The sequence below is a fragment of the Fulmarus glacialis genome, unplaced genomic scaffold (genome assembly GCF_000690835.1).
Source record: "Fulmarus glacialis isolate BGI_N327 unplaced genomic scaffold, ASM69083v1 scaffold5823, whole genome shotgun sequence".
Lineage (NCBI taxonomy): Eukaryota > Metazoa > Chordata > Aves > Procellariiformes > Procellariidae > Fulmarus > Fulmarus glacialis.
In genome coordinates this window covers 1-12,790 of record NW_009204773.1, presented here as the reverse complement: position 1 = coordinate 12,790, position 12,790 = coordinate 1, and the positions used below count along the sequence as shown (strand labels likewise).

The 12,790-nt window shown below is 36.8% G+C and overlaps 1 protein-coding gene across 1 annotated transcript; it reads right to left on the bottom strand.

Moving 5' to 3' along the window:
• Positions 1–5,446: 5,446 nt before the first annotated feature.
• ELMOD2 (ELMO/CED-12 domain containing 2) lies at positions 5,447–12,718 on the bottom strand. Its single transcript, XM_009575102.1, has 8 exons — positions 12,574–12,718; positions 11,743–11,771; positions 10,283–10,377; positions 9,340–9,469; positions 8,259–8,392; positions 7,569–7,637; positions 6,237–6,370; positions 5,447–5,815 (listed from the first exon to the last, which is right to left on the bottom strand). Exons 1-8 carry the CDS (start codon positions 12,716–12,718, stop codon positions 5,658–5,660), a joined length of 894 nt encoding a protein of 297 aa, XP_009573397.1. The 3' UTR covers positions 5,447–5,657.
• Positions 12,719–12,790: the final 72 nt, after the last annotated feature.

Here is a 12,790-nt window from a genome sequence, read left to right as displayed (position 1 = left end):
AATTCAGAAGTAAAAACAAAGGCTACCTGAGAAATACAAATGAAACTGGAAAAACGAGTAAATTATTTAACATCGCTTGTATGGAGAGGAAGGCATGGTGGAACATACAGAGGTCAAAATATTTTCTTGGGTTAAAAAAAAAAAAAAAAAAAAGGACATGAAAACAAATCAGGGTTTCTCTTTCTTTCTCCAGAAAAGTTCTCCAGAGTTCTTCTCCAACTCTCAATTTTGTTCCTGGAGTTTTGTTCTCCTGAACAAAAACTCTTGCACTTTGAGTTAACTCCAAGAGTTAACTTCCAGGTCCTTCAAACAAAATCCTTGTTGTGGTTTTGGGGTTTTGGTTGGGTTTGGTTTGTTTTGGGGTTTGTTGGGTTTTAAAGCTTAAAACAGCTTCTTTTAAAGTGAGGATTTCAAGAGCAACTGAAATAAAGCAGTAATAAATCTCTACCACCTGCAGCAGAGTATGGCAGCCTACCTAAGTAATATTCTCTTACATTCCATAATCAAAATTCTGGTCCATCACTGAAGAGAGCAACGTTGTGCTCTAGCTAAAGAAACTCAGCAACGCTGCTCTCTGCCTCCTTCCAACCCAATACGCTTTGCATATATACCATGTATCAGGGAAGCGAGGTCTACTTTCCGTGGTACGGACCAAGAGAATTTGAGAAAAGGGGTGCCGCCACCTTTCAGGTCGGTGTAGAAAGTGAGACGATGGCTGGAGAAGCCCTTGACCAGCAAAGCGGGAAGCCTTTCCTCTCGCCTCGCGCTGATGCCGTTGGTCTGTGCGTACACCGTAGCTGTGACTCCTGTTGGGAGTGACAGGCTGACGAAGGTCGGGGCAACGCGGGAGTGTTAAAGGCCACAACACACACAAATTCATCATGTCTGTCCAACTCGGACTTTCCCATTGCATAATTTTCTGTTACAGCAGATGTAAGATTTCAAGTGAACTTGCACGTAAGCATGTTTTTCTATGGTATCACACTAATCTTGAGAGTTAAAAACAAACACATTTTGTACAGATCTCGCAGTCAGATTTAAATCTTACTCCTTTCTTCTGGTGTTTAATCTTGGATGATGATTTCAAAACTAGAAAATATATGTGAGCCAGCTAGCATTTGTTCCAGCTGTTGTTTTTTCCAGTTCCGCTTCCATGCACACAGGTGTTCTGCTGCCCACCGTTTCAACAGTTTGTGCTACAGCGCTATTAGGAAAGGCACAAATGCAAGCCCAGTACAAGAACCATAGAGGCCGCAAAACAAGTTCTCGGAGCTGGAGGAAAAAACCAAACCAAAACAAAGAGGATAGGATAAAGCTTTCCCTCGTATCACCGTGCACGTGCACGAACTGAGAGCACGGCTATTGTTACGTTTTCTAGCAGGCCATAACACTCTAAGGTTGATAATATTTTGGAATAACTCGTTCTTTATTTGCTACCATTGTAAACATCTCTTTCCATTACACAGACATCACAATTTACGTTATTGCTTTTATATTGTGGTAAACAGAAATTTCCATTAGTATGCAGCTATCTAAGCACAGTGTGATAAGGAGAAACTGCCCACAAGCTGTCTTGGGCCGGTTCCCCCCCCCCCCAGTGAAAGACAATATACAGACTGGCACAAGAAACATCAGTCCAAAGATTGATCACCATTGTACTACAGCAACACGAAACAAGTATGACAGAAAGAAACAACAGGTTACATCTTTACCACGAATTCACTAGCAGTATTTTCAAGAATACTGACTGCTGAACTCCCACCTAACTAAATACAAACTTTTTCATCACAGTAATTCTTAAAACAAGGCTAACCAATATTTTTTTGTAAAATGTTTGTTATTTAAACTAGGATGGAAAATCTAGAAAATGAATGCCTGGGGCTTTGTGTGTGTTTAATTTTTTGTTTGCTTTTTTTTTGTTTTGTTTTTTCAAAGAGTGAAAATCCAAAACTATTTATCTGAGGTGCTTAAATTGGCCCCTTTTCCTATTGTCCTTTAGGACAAAATGCCCTATTCTTTATACTGCTGTATCAGATGACAGAACCACAACCAGTTTAAAAACATTCTCAGATTCTTTCTTCCTAAGTAGCACTGTCTTCAAATCGCTCTCCAGTCAAGTTGGTCACTTAAGAAGCAATGTGTTTGCTTATTGAAAGACTAGATTTTACTTTTGCTTGTGGTAAACTTCTACTTATCTTCAGATTAATTTGTTCATGAAGTGGCACCGTGTTTCAAGAATACACTAAACAACAAAAGTGGAGGTAGTTGTTAAACAGTTGCTACAGGAACAACAACAACAAAAAATTTAGAGAACCACCTTGTTGTCTTCAGTTTTAGATTTTTTTTCTAAAATTACTATTGCATATAAGCTTTCACATAGCAAATGCTTTAAAGAGGCAGGAAGTTAGAAAACTAATAGTACTTGCAAATTCTAATAAGATAATACATACCTTAAAATGTGACAGTTAATAAATAACAAGAGAATTTACCAAGGTTTTAAGACTCTTGGAATAAACCATGAGCAACAAATTCTGATGTTAAACAAATTGATTATATCAACTTGCAGAAAGGTGGCCTACCTCCATTTTGAATCTTCCATAACCTTAGGATTGTAACCCTATAAGAGAGTTAGCATAAAATACCACTGACTACTAAAACATTGTTCTTCCCTTCCCCAAACACAATTTTACCTTTTTCCATATATTTTCTAGCTACCACCATAATACAATTAGCCTACCACTGGTGCAAAACAGGGACACCCAGTACTAGTCTACATATAGTGAGTGACTCCTAGACGGGACTGGGCTACTTGATCATACAAAACTACATGCAAATTCTAACTGGTTACTGGGAAGGTGTATTGGAGCCTAACATAAACATTCACCTTAATTACTACATGCAAACTAATGCATTCCCATATATCTCACTCATCTGATGATGGTTGGGTTTACTTTTTTTCTTTGTATACTGACACAGCTTACTCCCAGCTCATGCTTTGATTTTAAAAAAAAAAAAAAAAGCAGCTAATGAAGATGCATCTCATGTCAGGCTCAACCTACATTCTACATTAAAATGTCTCAGGTGTGTGATAGGATACCTGAAACTTGATGGTTGGGCTTTAAAAGCCTCAGCAGTAGTTAAATGTCAGTCTCTAGTGAACAAATTGCGGAGTGAAAGTTTCAAGGCTGGAAAGATGAGGGTGTAGATTATTTTTGCAACTGTTGCCAAAAAAAAAAAAAAAGGTTGCAGACTCTAGCACAGGGGAATGTTTTGGAGATATGGCTCAAGCAATTTTGTTACTTGTTAGCAAGCAGTAGGTGAAAATAAAGAACGGGATCTCCTTTCCTGCTGCTGCTAAACATACTGGAGTCACTTCTGAAATTCAACAGGTCAGTCTCATGTTGCTTGCAAAGGAGATCTACAAGCAATAGCAAAAATTATTAATGAAGGAAGACAAACATGTCAGAAGCTGAGGCTAGAAAATAACAGACAACTAACCACTCAGCTTTGAGTCCGGTTTCCACTTCTTTCCTCAGGCTTTAGGAATGTCCAGTATCTACAAGGGTCAGAAAACAAGAGCTCTGCCGCAGCACCTGAATCCCAGAACACTCTCCACAGGATGTCAGCTTTTTCAGTGGTGAGAATTACAGGACCCAAGTACCCGGGAGTAGCAAAAGAGCCAGGCTTCCTGTGGTCAGTTTTGTATCTAATCTGGTCAGTTCAGCTGTTCAGTTTACAAGCCATGATACAAGCGTAAGTACTCTCCCTTCAAGCATCTTCACATTACTGGGTTTTTTTAGTAGCATAGTATCAACCCAATGCAGATGAGATGAACCCTTCTCCACTCTGCACGTGTTAAACTCGAGAATTGTTTAACTCTCGTCTATACCTAAGGTATCGTAAAAAGAAAACAGAACTGCGTTACCTCTTACGTATATACTGTCTACCCTGATCAGGAGCTTTCCCACAAATAAGAGATGACCAACATTTAAGGGATCAAGAGCAATTGGGTGGATGCAGTGCAAGAAGTCACAAGTTGCACAATACAGGCTCACAGAATTACTGAGGTGGGAAGGCACCTCTGGAGATCACCTAGTCCAACCCCTTACCTAAAGCAGGCTGCTTAGGAGCACGTCCAGTTGGGTTTTGATTATCTCCAGGGAGACGCAGTATTACATATTATAATAATACATTTAATACTCATGTAGTGTAACATTGCTCATTACAAAAAGGGGTTTGTCTTTTTTTCTTCTTGTGATGAGTATTTGTATTCTTTAAGAATCTCTTCATGATTAGTCATTGACTAGAAGTTAACTAATTTACCTGAGATGATTTAAAAAAAAAAAACAGAACAAAAGGCAGGCATGAAAACTTCTATTAGCATACAAATCTTGTGCCACTGTGTGCTGTTTAGGTATCTACTGAAAGAGTCTTTCCCAAATAACTCAAGCTTCTAAGGCTATGATCTGGTTACAGAATCAAAACAAAACACTGATTGAATAAAGCAGAAGGCACTTATTTAATAGTAGGTTTTAGAAAATGAAGTGATGGTCATACCAAATCTGTTTAAAGTTGCTTTAAGCAATCATTAGTCACAATATAGATATGAAGTCCTATTGACTAGATTGTCTGAGGATGCCAAGATTAAGGAACACGTCGCAGTTGCAGCCCTTCCATGGAAAATACATCTTTGTTAGAGACTTGTACTCAGGTGTGAATTTATTTTCACAAAATAGGGATTGCAGCTGCAATAAAGGTTTTTAATGAGTGAACTTCATAAAAGGGCTAAACTAACTCTCTTGCACTTCCCACCGAGAATACCCCACTAGCTGCTAAAAGAAAGGGCTGGCAGCAAAGTCAAGCAGCCTGAGCAGCTGAAGTCAGATTAGAAAAAATTGAAAATTTTTACAGTAGGAATATTTTTAGAAGGAGGAGCGTTAGTCTGAGGATCTGATCCTCACACTGATGATCTGTGGTTCTTTTTGTTTGTTTGCGAACTAAGCTTTTTCCAAGCATAGGAATTTGCTGGTGCAAATCCATAGATAAAAAAAGTTCCTTAGCCAGAAGTAACTTCTAGTAAGTTCATCAGTATGTTGATGTATTAAGCCTCTTCTCCAAAATCATAAGTGACTAATACATCCCCTTTGCGGACCTCTTCATTACAGAGGAATTTAACATTAACGAGTGAACGATCAACTACATGTACAGAATAAGAACACAAAAAGTCTAAAACCAGAGTAATCTCAACTAAAAGATGTTTTTAAAAGACAATTAACAATCAAATCTATTCATGGAAAACATGATGCAGCATAAATACCTGCTTCATGTTCCTGCACCAAGAAGTATAAAAGAAATCGTGAAAGCAAGCTATCCAGAGGCTCTTGAGATTTGTGGGTTGTTTTTTGTGTTGGTTGTTGTTTTTTGTTTTGTTTTGTTTTAAAAAAGCTGTTCTTTGGAGAATAGCATATAGCATACAAAGACCTGTAAACAGAGGTTGATTGTCCAAGCTTTCTTAACTGAATTTTGATTTTTTTTTTTTTTTTAAATGTAAAATAAAAAAGTTCTATTGTTAAAACAGTTTTTGGTGAAACATGCAAAACTCCCATCCAAATGCATAATTCCATTTTTGATGCAGAACCTCATAGACTGCAGAGGAGTTAAGGTTTCTTTGTATTTTGTAATGTTAGTACCACATCACAATCCAGTAGAAGTCCCTTAATTTTTTCATGGAATTTCTCTCTGTACTGGTTGAAGTGCATAATGCTTTCTGGTTCTTCTTCGAACCAGAACTTGTCAAACTCATAAACCAGATAACCTGTGAAGAAAATAAAATACCGATCTGCAGAAATTACCTCCACAATTTTCTGCCTTGATCTAGCTAGACCTAGAACGATCCTTTAGACTCTATTCAATCTCTTAAAATAGGGAGTGTCCCATTCTGGTCAACAGCAAGCTTTTGGACACTGTAATAATGAATAAAAAATTAAATCTGCAAATACTGAGTTTTCAGACTGCAGTCTCTAATATATAAAAAGCCACCCAAATTTATCCCTTAAATATACATTTCTGTAGCACAATGTTTAAGCATCAGGTGCATTTCCAATACCTGATCCAGAAGATAAACAACTTGCTCTGGCTAATGAGAAAAGAGTGGAAATGCACTCCAAAAAACCTAAACAAAAAACTTGTAGGCCTCCCCCCCCGTAGTCTGTAGTAAAGAAGCTACAGATACTCACAGTAAAACTGATGGAAGTGCTCCATCTGCGGCAATCCAGAGACCACGTTGTACAGATGAGACTTCAAAGCACCATTCTTAAGTAAGCTGTATGCCATTTCTGTCAGATTGATTCCAACTATTGCATAAGAATATCTGCAACACCAATCATAGGTCACGTTTTACCTTATGGATCGAAGGACCTAAAAGCTCCCCTGAAACAGTCTGCGTTAGGACAATTATAAGAGTCAGTTTTTCCTATGATACTTGTTGTCAAGCTGACTCCGGCCTACAGACCAGTCTTTCCATTGCCTAGTGCATCCAACCATGTAAAAGTTATTTTAAAACGCTAGTTTCCTATACAATAGTATGGCAAATACTTCCATTAGGCAATAATGAGTTGGTAAGGCTAATCAACGTTGACCTTAATTTGCTCATTTGAAATCATTAGATCTGCTGGAATTTTAAAAATCGGACATCAAAAACATTGTTACAGTATAAATGGAATGGCCATCTCAACCTGTTCTTCAAGCTGAAAAAAATCTGGTTTTCTGTTGCATGGTATAGAAAGCACCACAATAGAAATTCTTAAAGGACTGTTAAAACAAGTGTTTCTGGGGAAAGGAAGGAAAAAAAAAAAAAAAAAGGATTAATTTGTGTCCATGATATGGGTATTTAATTGAAGTAAATGTCTCAGATATCCTATTCACGACCTAGCTGCACAAGATAATATTATTTACAACGGAAGTCATGAGAGCCTCCCATTCTTGGTAAGTGATTGAGTTAACTAGGGACTAGATGGATCAGACGATATACACAAGTTTGCCAGCTTTCCTCTGAATCTGACTGGTCTTCCCTGTAAAATGAGCTAAATGTTTTAGTATGCAAAGTTTTCAAAAATGAAGTTAAAGTTGAACAACAACAAAATACCTATTTGTTTATACTTATTACAGAACAGAAACCTAGCAAATAAAGGGGCCTTAAGAGATAATCTATTCCATCCCAACACAGGATCAGTAAGAAGGTGAAAAATAAGTATTAATTTCTAAATCTAATCTAAGCCTATTACTAATAAAGCTAACTGTGATGTTAAAGGTGTTCACTGTGTTAACCAAAGCCAATACTTTGCAACATTTTTGTCCCAACGAGTCTATTCTGAAAAAAAAAAGCTGCACATAGTTCCCAGACTGAAATTGATTTCTGTGTGCGGTTTCTCGCGCCTTTCTACTTTGGCCCTTTTTTCATCCTTTAATGGAAAAAAAACTACAAATATTTATTTTCAGGACACATACTTGGCAGTCTTTACATGAGCTCTTACACAGAACAAGCCAGAACAAGTCATATAGTGACTTACCCCAGCTTTGGGTGATTTGAATGAGAAAGAATCTGACGAGCTTCGTCGGTGTAATGCTTACTAAAATACCTGTCAGTGTAAAACAGGATCTTTCATTATTTTTTTTTTTAAGTTAATATAAAAAAAATTAATGTGTTCAACATCAAAATGTGTAGCTTTGAACTAAAGCTGAATACTACCGTGTTCTGAAAAATGGCACAAAACGAAAACCAAGGGAAAGGTAGCAAATTAGATTATATTCAGCATGAACTAATACAATAAAAAAAAAAAATCATTGTGATCTGAATATCAAATATGAACTTCACCCAAGTCCACAAATTAGCTTAGCAAAGTTATGCAAACCTGTTTATTTTTCATTACAGTAATTAATTCAGGAATTTTAAAAGCTTTTGACAAGTTACTTTCTAAGTTATAACCTATCAAATCTATCACATGACAACAAAAAAATAAGGTGTCTTGGGCAACTTTCTGTTGCTCTCCTCGCTTGTTGGCCTCTACCCAACCACGCATTTACAGACGTGCAGCCACTAGAAATGTTGACTTATTTAGAAAATACTGGTTTTCACTGTACAGAAACTACCATTTCTGTTTGCTTCTATTCAGTCTTTATTAGAAATAGCACTAACTAGAGAAAATACATAGACATTGAAAATTAATTACAACAGAAATTAAATACTTCTTTTCACTTACACCAGATTCACTAACCCCAGGAGGCCCATTCCTCTGAAGTCTGTTTTGGGATCATCACCTTGGAAGCCAATGTCACACCACTGCTTGGTGATTCTGGCCTTCAGGTTCTCATGCGGCATCAGCAAATTCCAAAGCTGCACAAATATGCTTCCATGTTATGCACAGCTGCTAAAGTATTCCAAGTCACATAATTCAGAACACTTGCTGCTGCACATTAGAAACCATTCACCACAGAATAGGACGCAATCTGCATGCTGTTCTTTTCTGTTAGTGGCAATCTGGAGTCATACTACAACGGCTTATTTCAGCAATTATGAAAATGATTACATTTAACATTAAATGTGATAATTTCTCTTCACGGACAAAGCCACTGTATCAATACAAAAGAAATAAAGACTTGTTTCACTTCAGAAATTAATTTATGCATCATTTTCTGATAGGACAGCTATAAACTGGCATACAAATTCTCAGTGACTGCTTACTTAACACGTCAATGTTGGGACTTGCATGGCAAGTTGAGATAATTATGAAATGCTAAGAAAATGAGATGCTAATATATTTGCACAGTAGAAGCTATTTTAAAAAGCCTCAAGCAGTATCATATTATTTGCTTGCCATTATTTATTGTTACCTAAAATACATTACTGATACTACTTCTCTTCCAGCATTAAACTATCCTCTTTGACATTGACTGGGATGCAGTAATAAGAAAGCATTACTGTCTTTTTTATTTAGTAATTATTGGTTTACAAAGTTAGACATGTGCCTAAGGTTAAACACCTTTTTAGTTACGATCCTTCAGTGACCCGTTACAAAATTATTTTGCTACTTATGTGTTGTTGTTATGTCTGATTTCACACAAAATAATCCCAGTGCAAGTAACTAGTTTACTAATTTGTTTTGCTTTGATGTTGTATTTTAATGTGTCATTTCTGTAATGGCTTGGCAGTTCACAAGTAGAAATGAGCTCTAAATAGGCCAGCTGGTAAGAATACTACCAATAAATTAAGTTCATTCAAGCTGTTGGACTTGGAGGGAAAAAACAAACAAACAGCTTTTGTATTTAAAAGATTCTTTTCACCTCAATTAACTGTTCCTCATGTTCTTCGTTATCCGAATCATACGGGACCTTCCTCAGATTTTCCACATTCAAATAAAGTTTTTTATAACCTGATATCTGCAGTAAGGATATATGCAGATTTGTCTTAAACCTGAAATAACAACAAAACACCACACAGAAGCTATTAAAGAGGCACAGTTAGCCGTAAATTCTTGCTTGAACTACCAGATAAGATGTTTCTTATGTTAATGCATGTAAACACTAGAATTAGGGAGTGCTGTATGTTTATCTTTCAAACTACAGCATATTGGTTAAGTATACTGCTATATGGATCTTTCTTCTACTTTAAAAAAAAATCTAGTCGATTTCAGTGCTGCGCAGTCAGGCCCTTAAATTATGGAAGAAAAAATTACTTAGCTAAAATCTGTGATGACACAAGAAAACTCCGAACATCATCCTGAACCCTGTACCTTCACCTACTCCCAAACTTTTTGTAAGTCTTAAAGTGAAAATTTGTCACAAATACTTATAGCTTCAAAGAAGCATTGCATTAAACTTCAAAATTTTGACTACTCACAATTTTTACTCTCAGTCGCTCATAATTAGTTATGCAGATGAACGCAAACATTATTCAGGCACCACTATACCCTCTCAAATATATCTAAGCAATTACATAGTTCATGTAATCAACCCATGCAATAATCGTATTACTTAGAAATAAGGAGTAACCGAAGGGACTTGCAAGATGGAGATGCAGTTATCCCAAATCCATGTCAATTAAAACTTTGCAATTTATTTTCTAGAACTGAAGAGAACATAACCATACCTTATTTTCTAATTTCATTCTAAAGATCTGTGCTAAATGGCCTAAATATTGTATCAGATTAAGTAACTGCAAGAACACGCCAGGAAGTCAGATTATCTGCCATGTTATCTGCCACTTCTGTTTGGGTTCCAAACGTACCCTGTATCCTCCTGTTCAATTTTCTTTTCTTTCATTACATCTCTGATACAATTCTCCATTTCAGCTTCCTCAACATGTACAGCATTTCTTAAAACCTAGGAAGTTAACACAGTAGAAGACTTCATGAGGAATGCAGAAATCTATCATCTACTTTATTCTTATTTCTCAGCTTCTGAATACCTGACATGTATGTATTCTTTACTATCAAAGGACAACGGTCAATTTAGTGCAAATTTCTACAATAAATGGGCTCAAATTGCATATAAATGCAATAATTACATAAAAGCATAATTAGTAACTTTGTCAGACTGTAAACAACATTTGCACAGGAGTCCCATAAAGAATAAATAAAAAGCTCCAGAGTTGTTCAGTCTAGGTTCTCATTTGCTTTCAAATGCTGAATTGAAACATGTTCTTCCTAATCCCATTGAAACAAACGCAACTATCGAGGAGCAAAAGTGATAAAACTTTAATAATGCTTCAGAATTAGAAGACAATGAACTAACGAAGTTGAGATTTCAGTGCTGGGGTGAAACAAAAGAACTTTGTATGTAAGATACGTAACGTAAGATACAGCTACTCTGCAGTCTTTTAGAGTAAAGGGCAAATACTAGTAATGATAATTATACACTGCCTGCCTAAAATCGCTTCACAATAATTTAACTTTGTCTGCTAAACTTTTTACGGTCACAATGCATTCTTTAATACAATTCATGCTAATACCAAAGCAGCTTCATTTCAGTAAAGCAAAAGGCTAACTCTTTTAAAACTGAACAGTAATGTATTTGATACAATCATTTAATTAAGAGATGCTAAAAGACCCACCCATACTGTGCTCTACTGCAACAAAGATGCTTGTGGCAGTTACTAATTCTCTCTCAACATCACATTGCAGAGATCAGCTAGAAAAAGGGAGAATGCAGTCACCTCACCGTCTAAAGAGGAAAAGTTTTGTTTAAGATATAAAAATTTGAGGGTTTAAAGTGTTAGCTTACGTCTAACTGCTATAGAACAATTGGAATGAACTTGTCAGTCAAATATCTGCCTGCAAACTCGCATTACATTTTTTCAACAATTTAAGATACTATTGTACACACTGCATTTAATTGCTTTATCCATACCATTTATCTATATCAGCTTCTGGTTTCTACAAAAACAGCAACAGATTGTTGTGACAGGGAGAACTGACCCTCTCCAAGAACAGAAGCTCTGTGTCATGACTTGTCTGACTTGCTGCTAAAGAGCGGGTAATCTTTCAGAGAGATGGAAACAAGCATTTGATGGGACATGGGGTTATTTTTGAGAAACATTGAGTGACCCTAGCATACAGAACCCAAAATGCTCTTCTCCCCTCTCTGCCTTTTATTCCTCCACCCTCAAAAAGTAAATGCACATGTTCTTTTCTGGGACCTGTCTTTGAAAGAAGGTTTTACTAAAGCTTAATCTCTAGTATCTTTTACCTTATTCTTTGATGATTCCAGTGAATGTTCTGCAATACAAAAAAAGTAAATCTCACAGTTAAATTGAACTGAATTGTTTTAAATAAATGACAATAGGTGTTCTTGTGGCATGTAAGTATTACAAAATTTTGCATCCCTTTCATACATGTAATTGAACAAAAATTGCTCAATCTTAAAATTAAGACTGAAAGTCTTAATTTACATAGATTTCTTTATAATCCTTGAGTACAATGGTGAAAATAGACTCGGATTTTTTAAAACATTGATCAATTACATGTACAGAAACAAAGACAAATTTTAAAAGGTGTCAAAAATATATCTCTTGATATTTTTCCACTCTTAGAAATGTTTTTGTTTATTACTAAAGAATAAGGAAGCAAAGTCACTTCCTCAAGCTATTGTTAAAATGGCAAAAAGTGTAAATAGTTTCTTAAATTACTATTTTAGATTAAAATTCTGCATCAGGCAGAATAGTGCATTTAATCTTCCTCCCTCCCCCAAAAAAATGCATGCACGTCTGTTCTGTGTGGCTTTTTTAATATCAGGAAGGTAAAAACCTACACAACGTGAGGGGAAGGCTCTGGGGGAAAAACGTGAGATTTCTGATTCACTTTTTGAAGCTAACTGGAATTACCTTAGCAAGCAGGCAAGAAAACTAGATCTGGCACTCTGATTTAAAATTCTCATAGACTAGCCAGGAAGAAGGAAACCGTGAAAACAGGATCCGGGGGACGCACGCTGCACTCGGGACAGGTACTGGTTTCCAAGGATTGCTTTTCACGGCGTTTCTAAAGATCCAGACCAGCCCCCTGATTTAGCATCCTGCATTACCTATGCTCAGCGTCCGCTGCGCGCCTGCCTTCGAGCCGTCAAAGACACGCTGGAGCTCGCATTTCCGAGTCAGCAGCCTCAAGATCCACTTCAGCCAAAACCGAAGGTAGTTGCTGTACAGGAATCCCCAGAAGTACACCAACATCTTCTGTGAAGAAAGCCCCGCCTTAGCAGGAGGGTCAGGGCGGCGGCAGGCCCCTGCGTGACCGGCCTAACC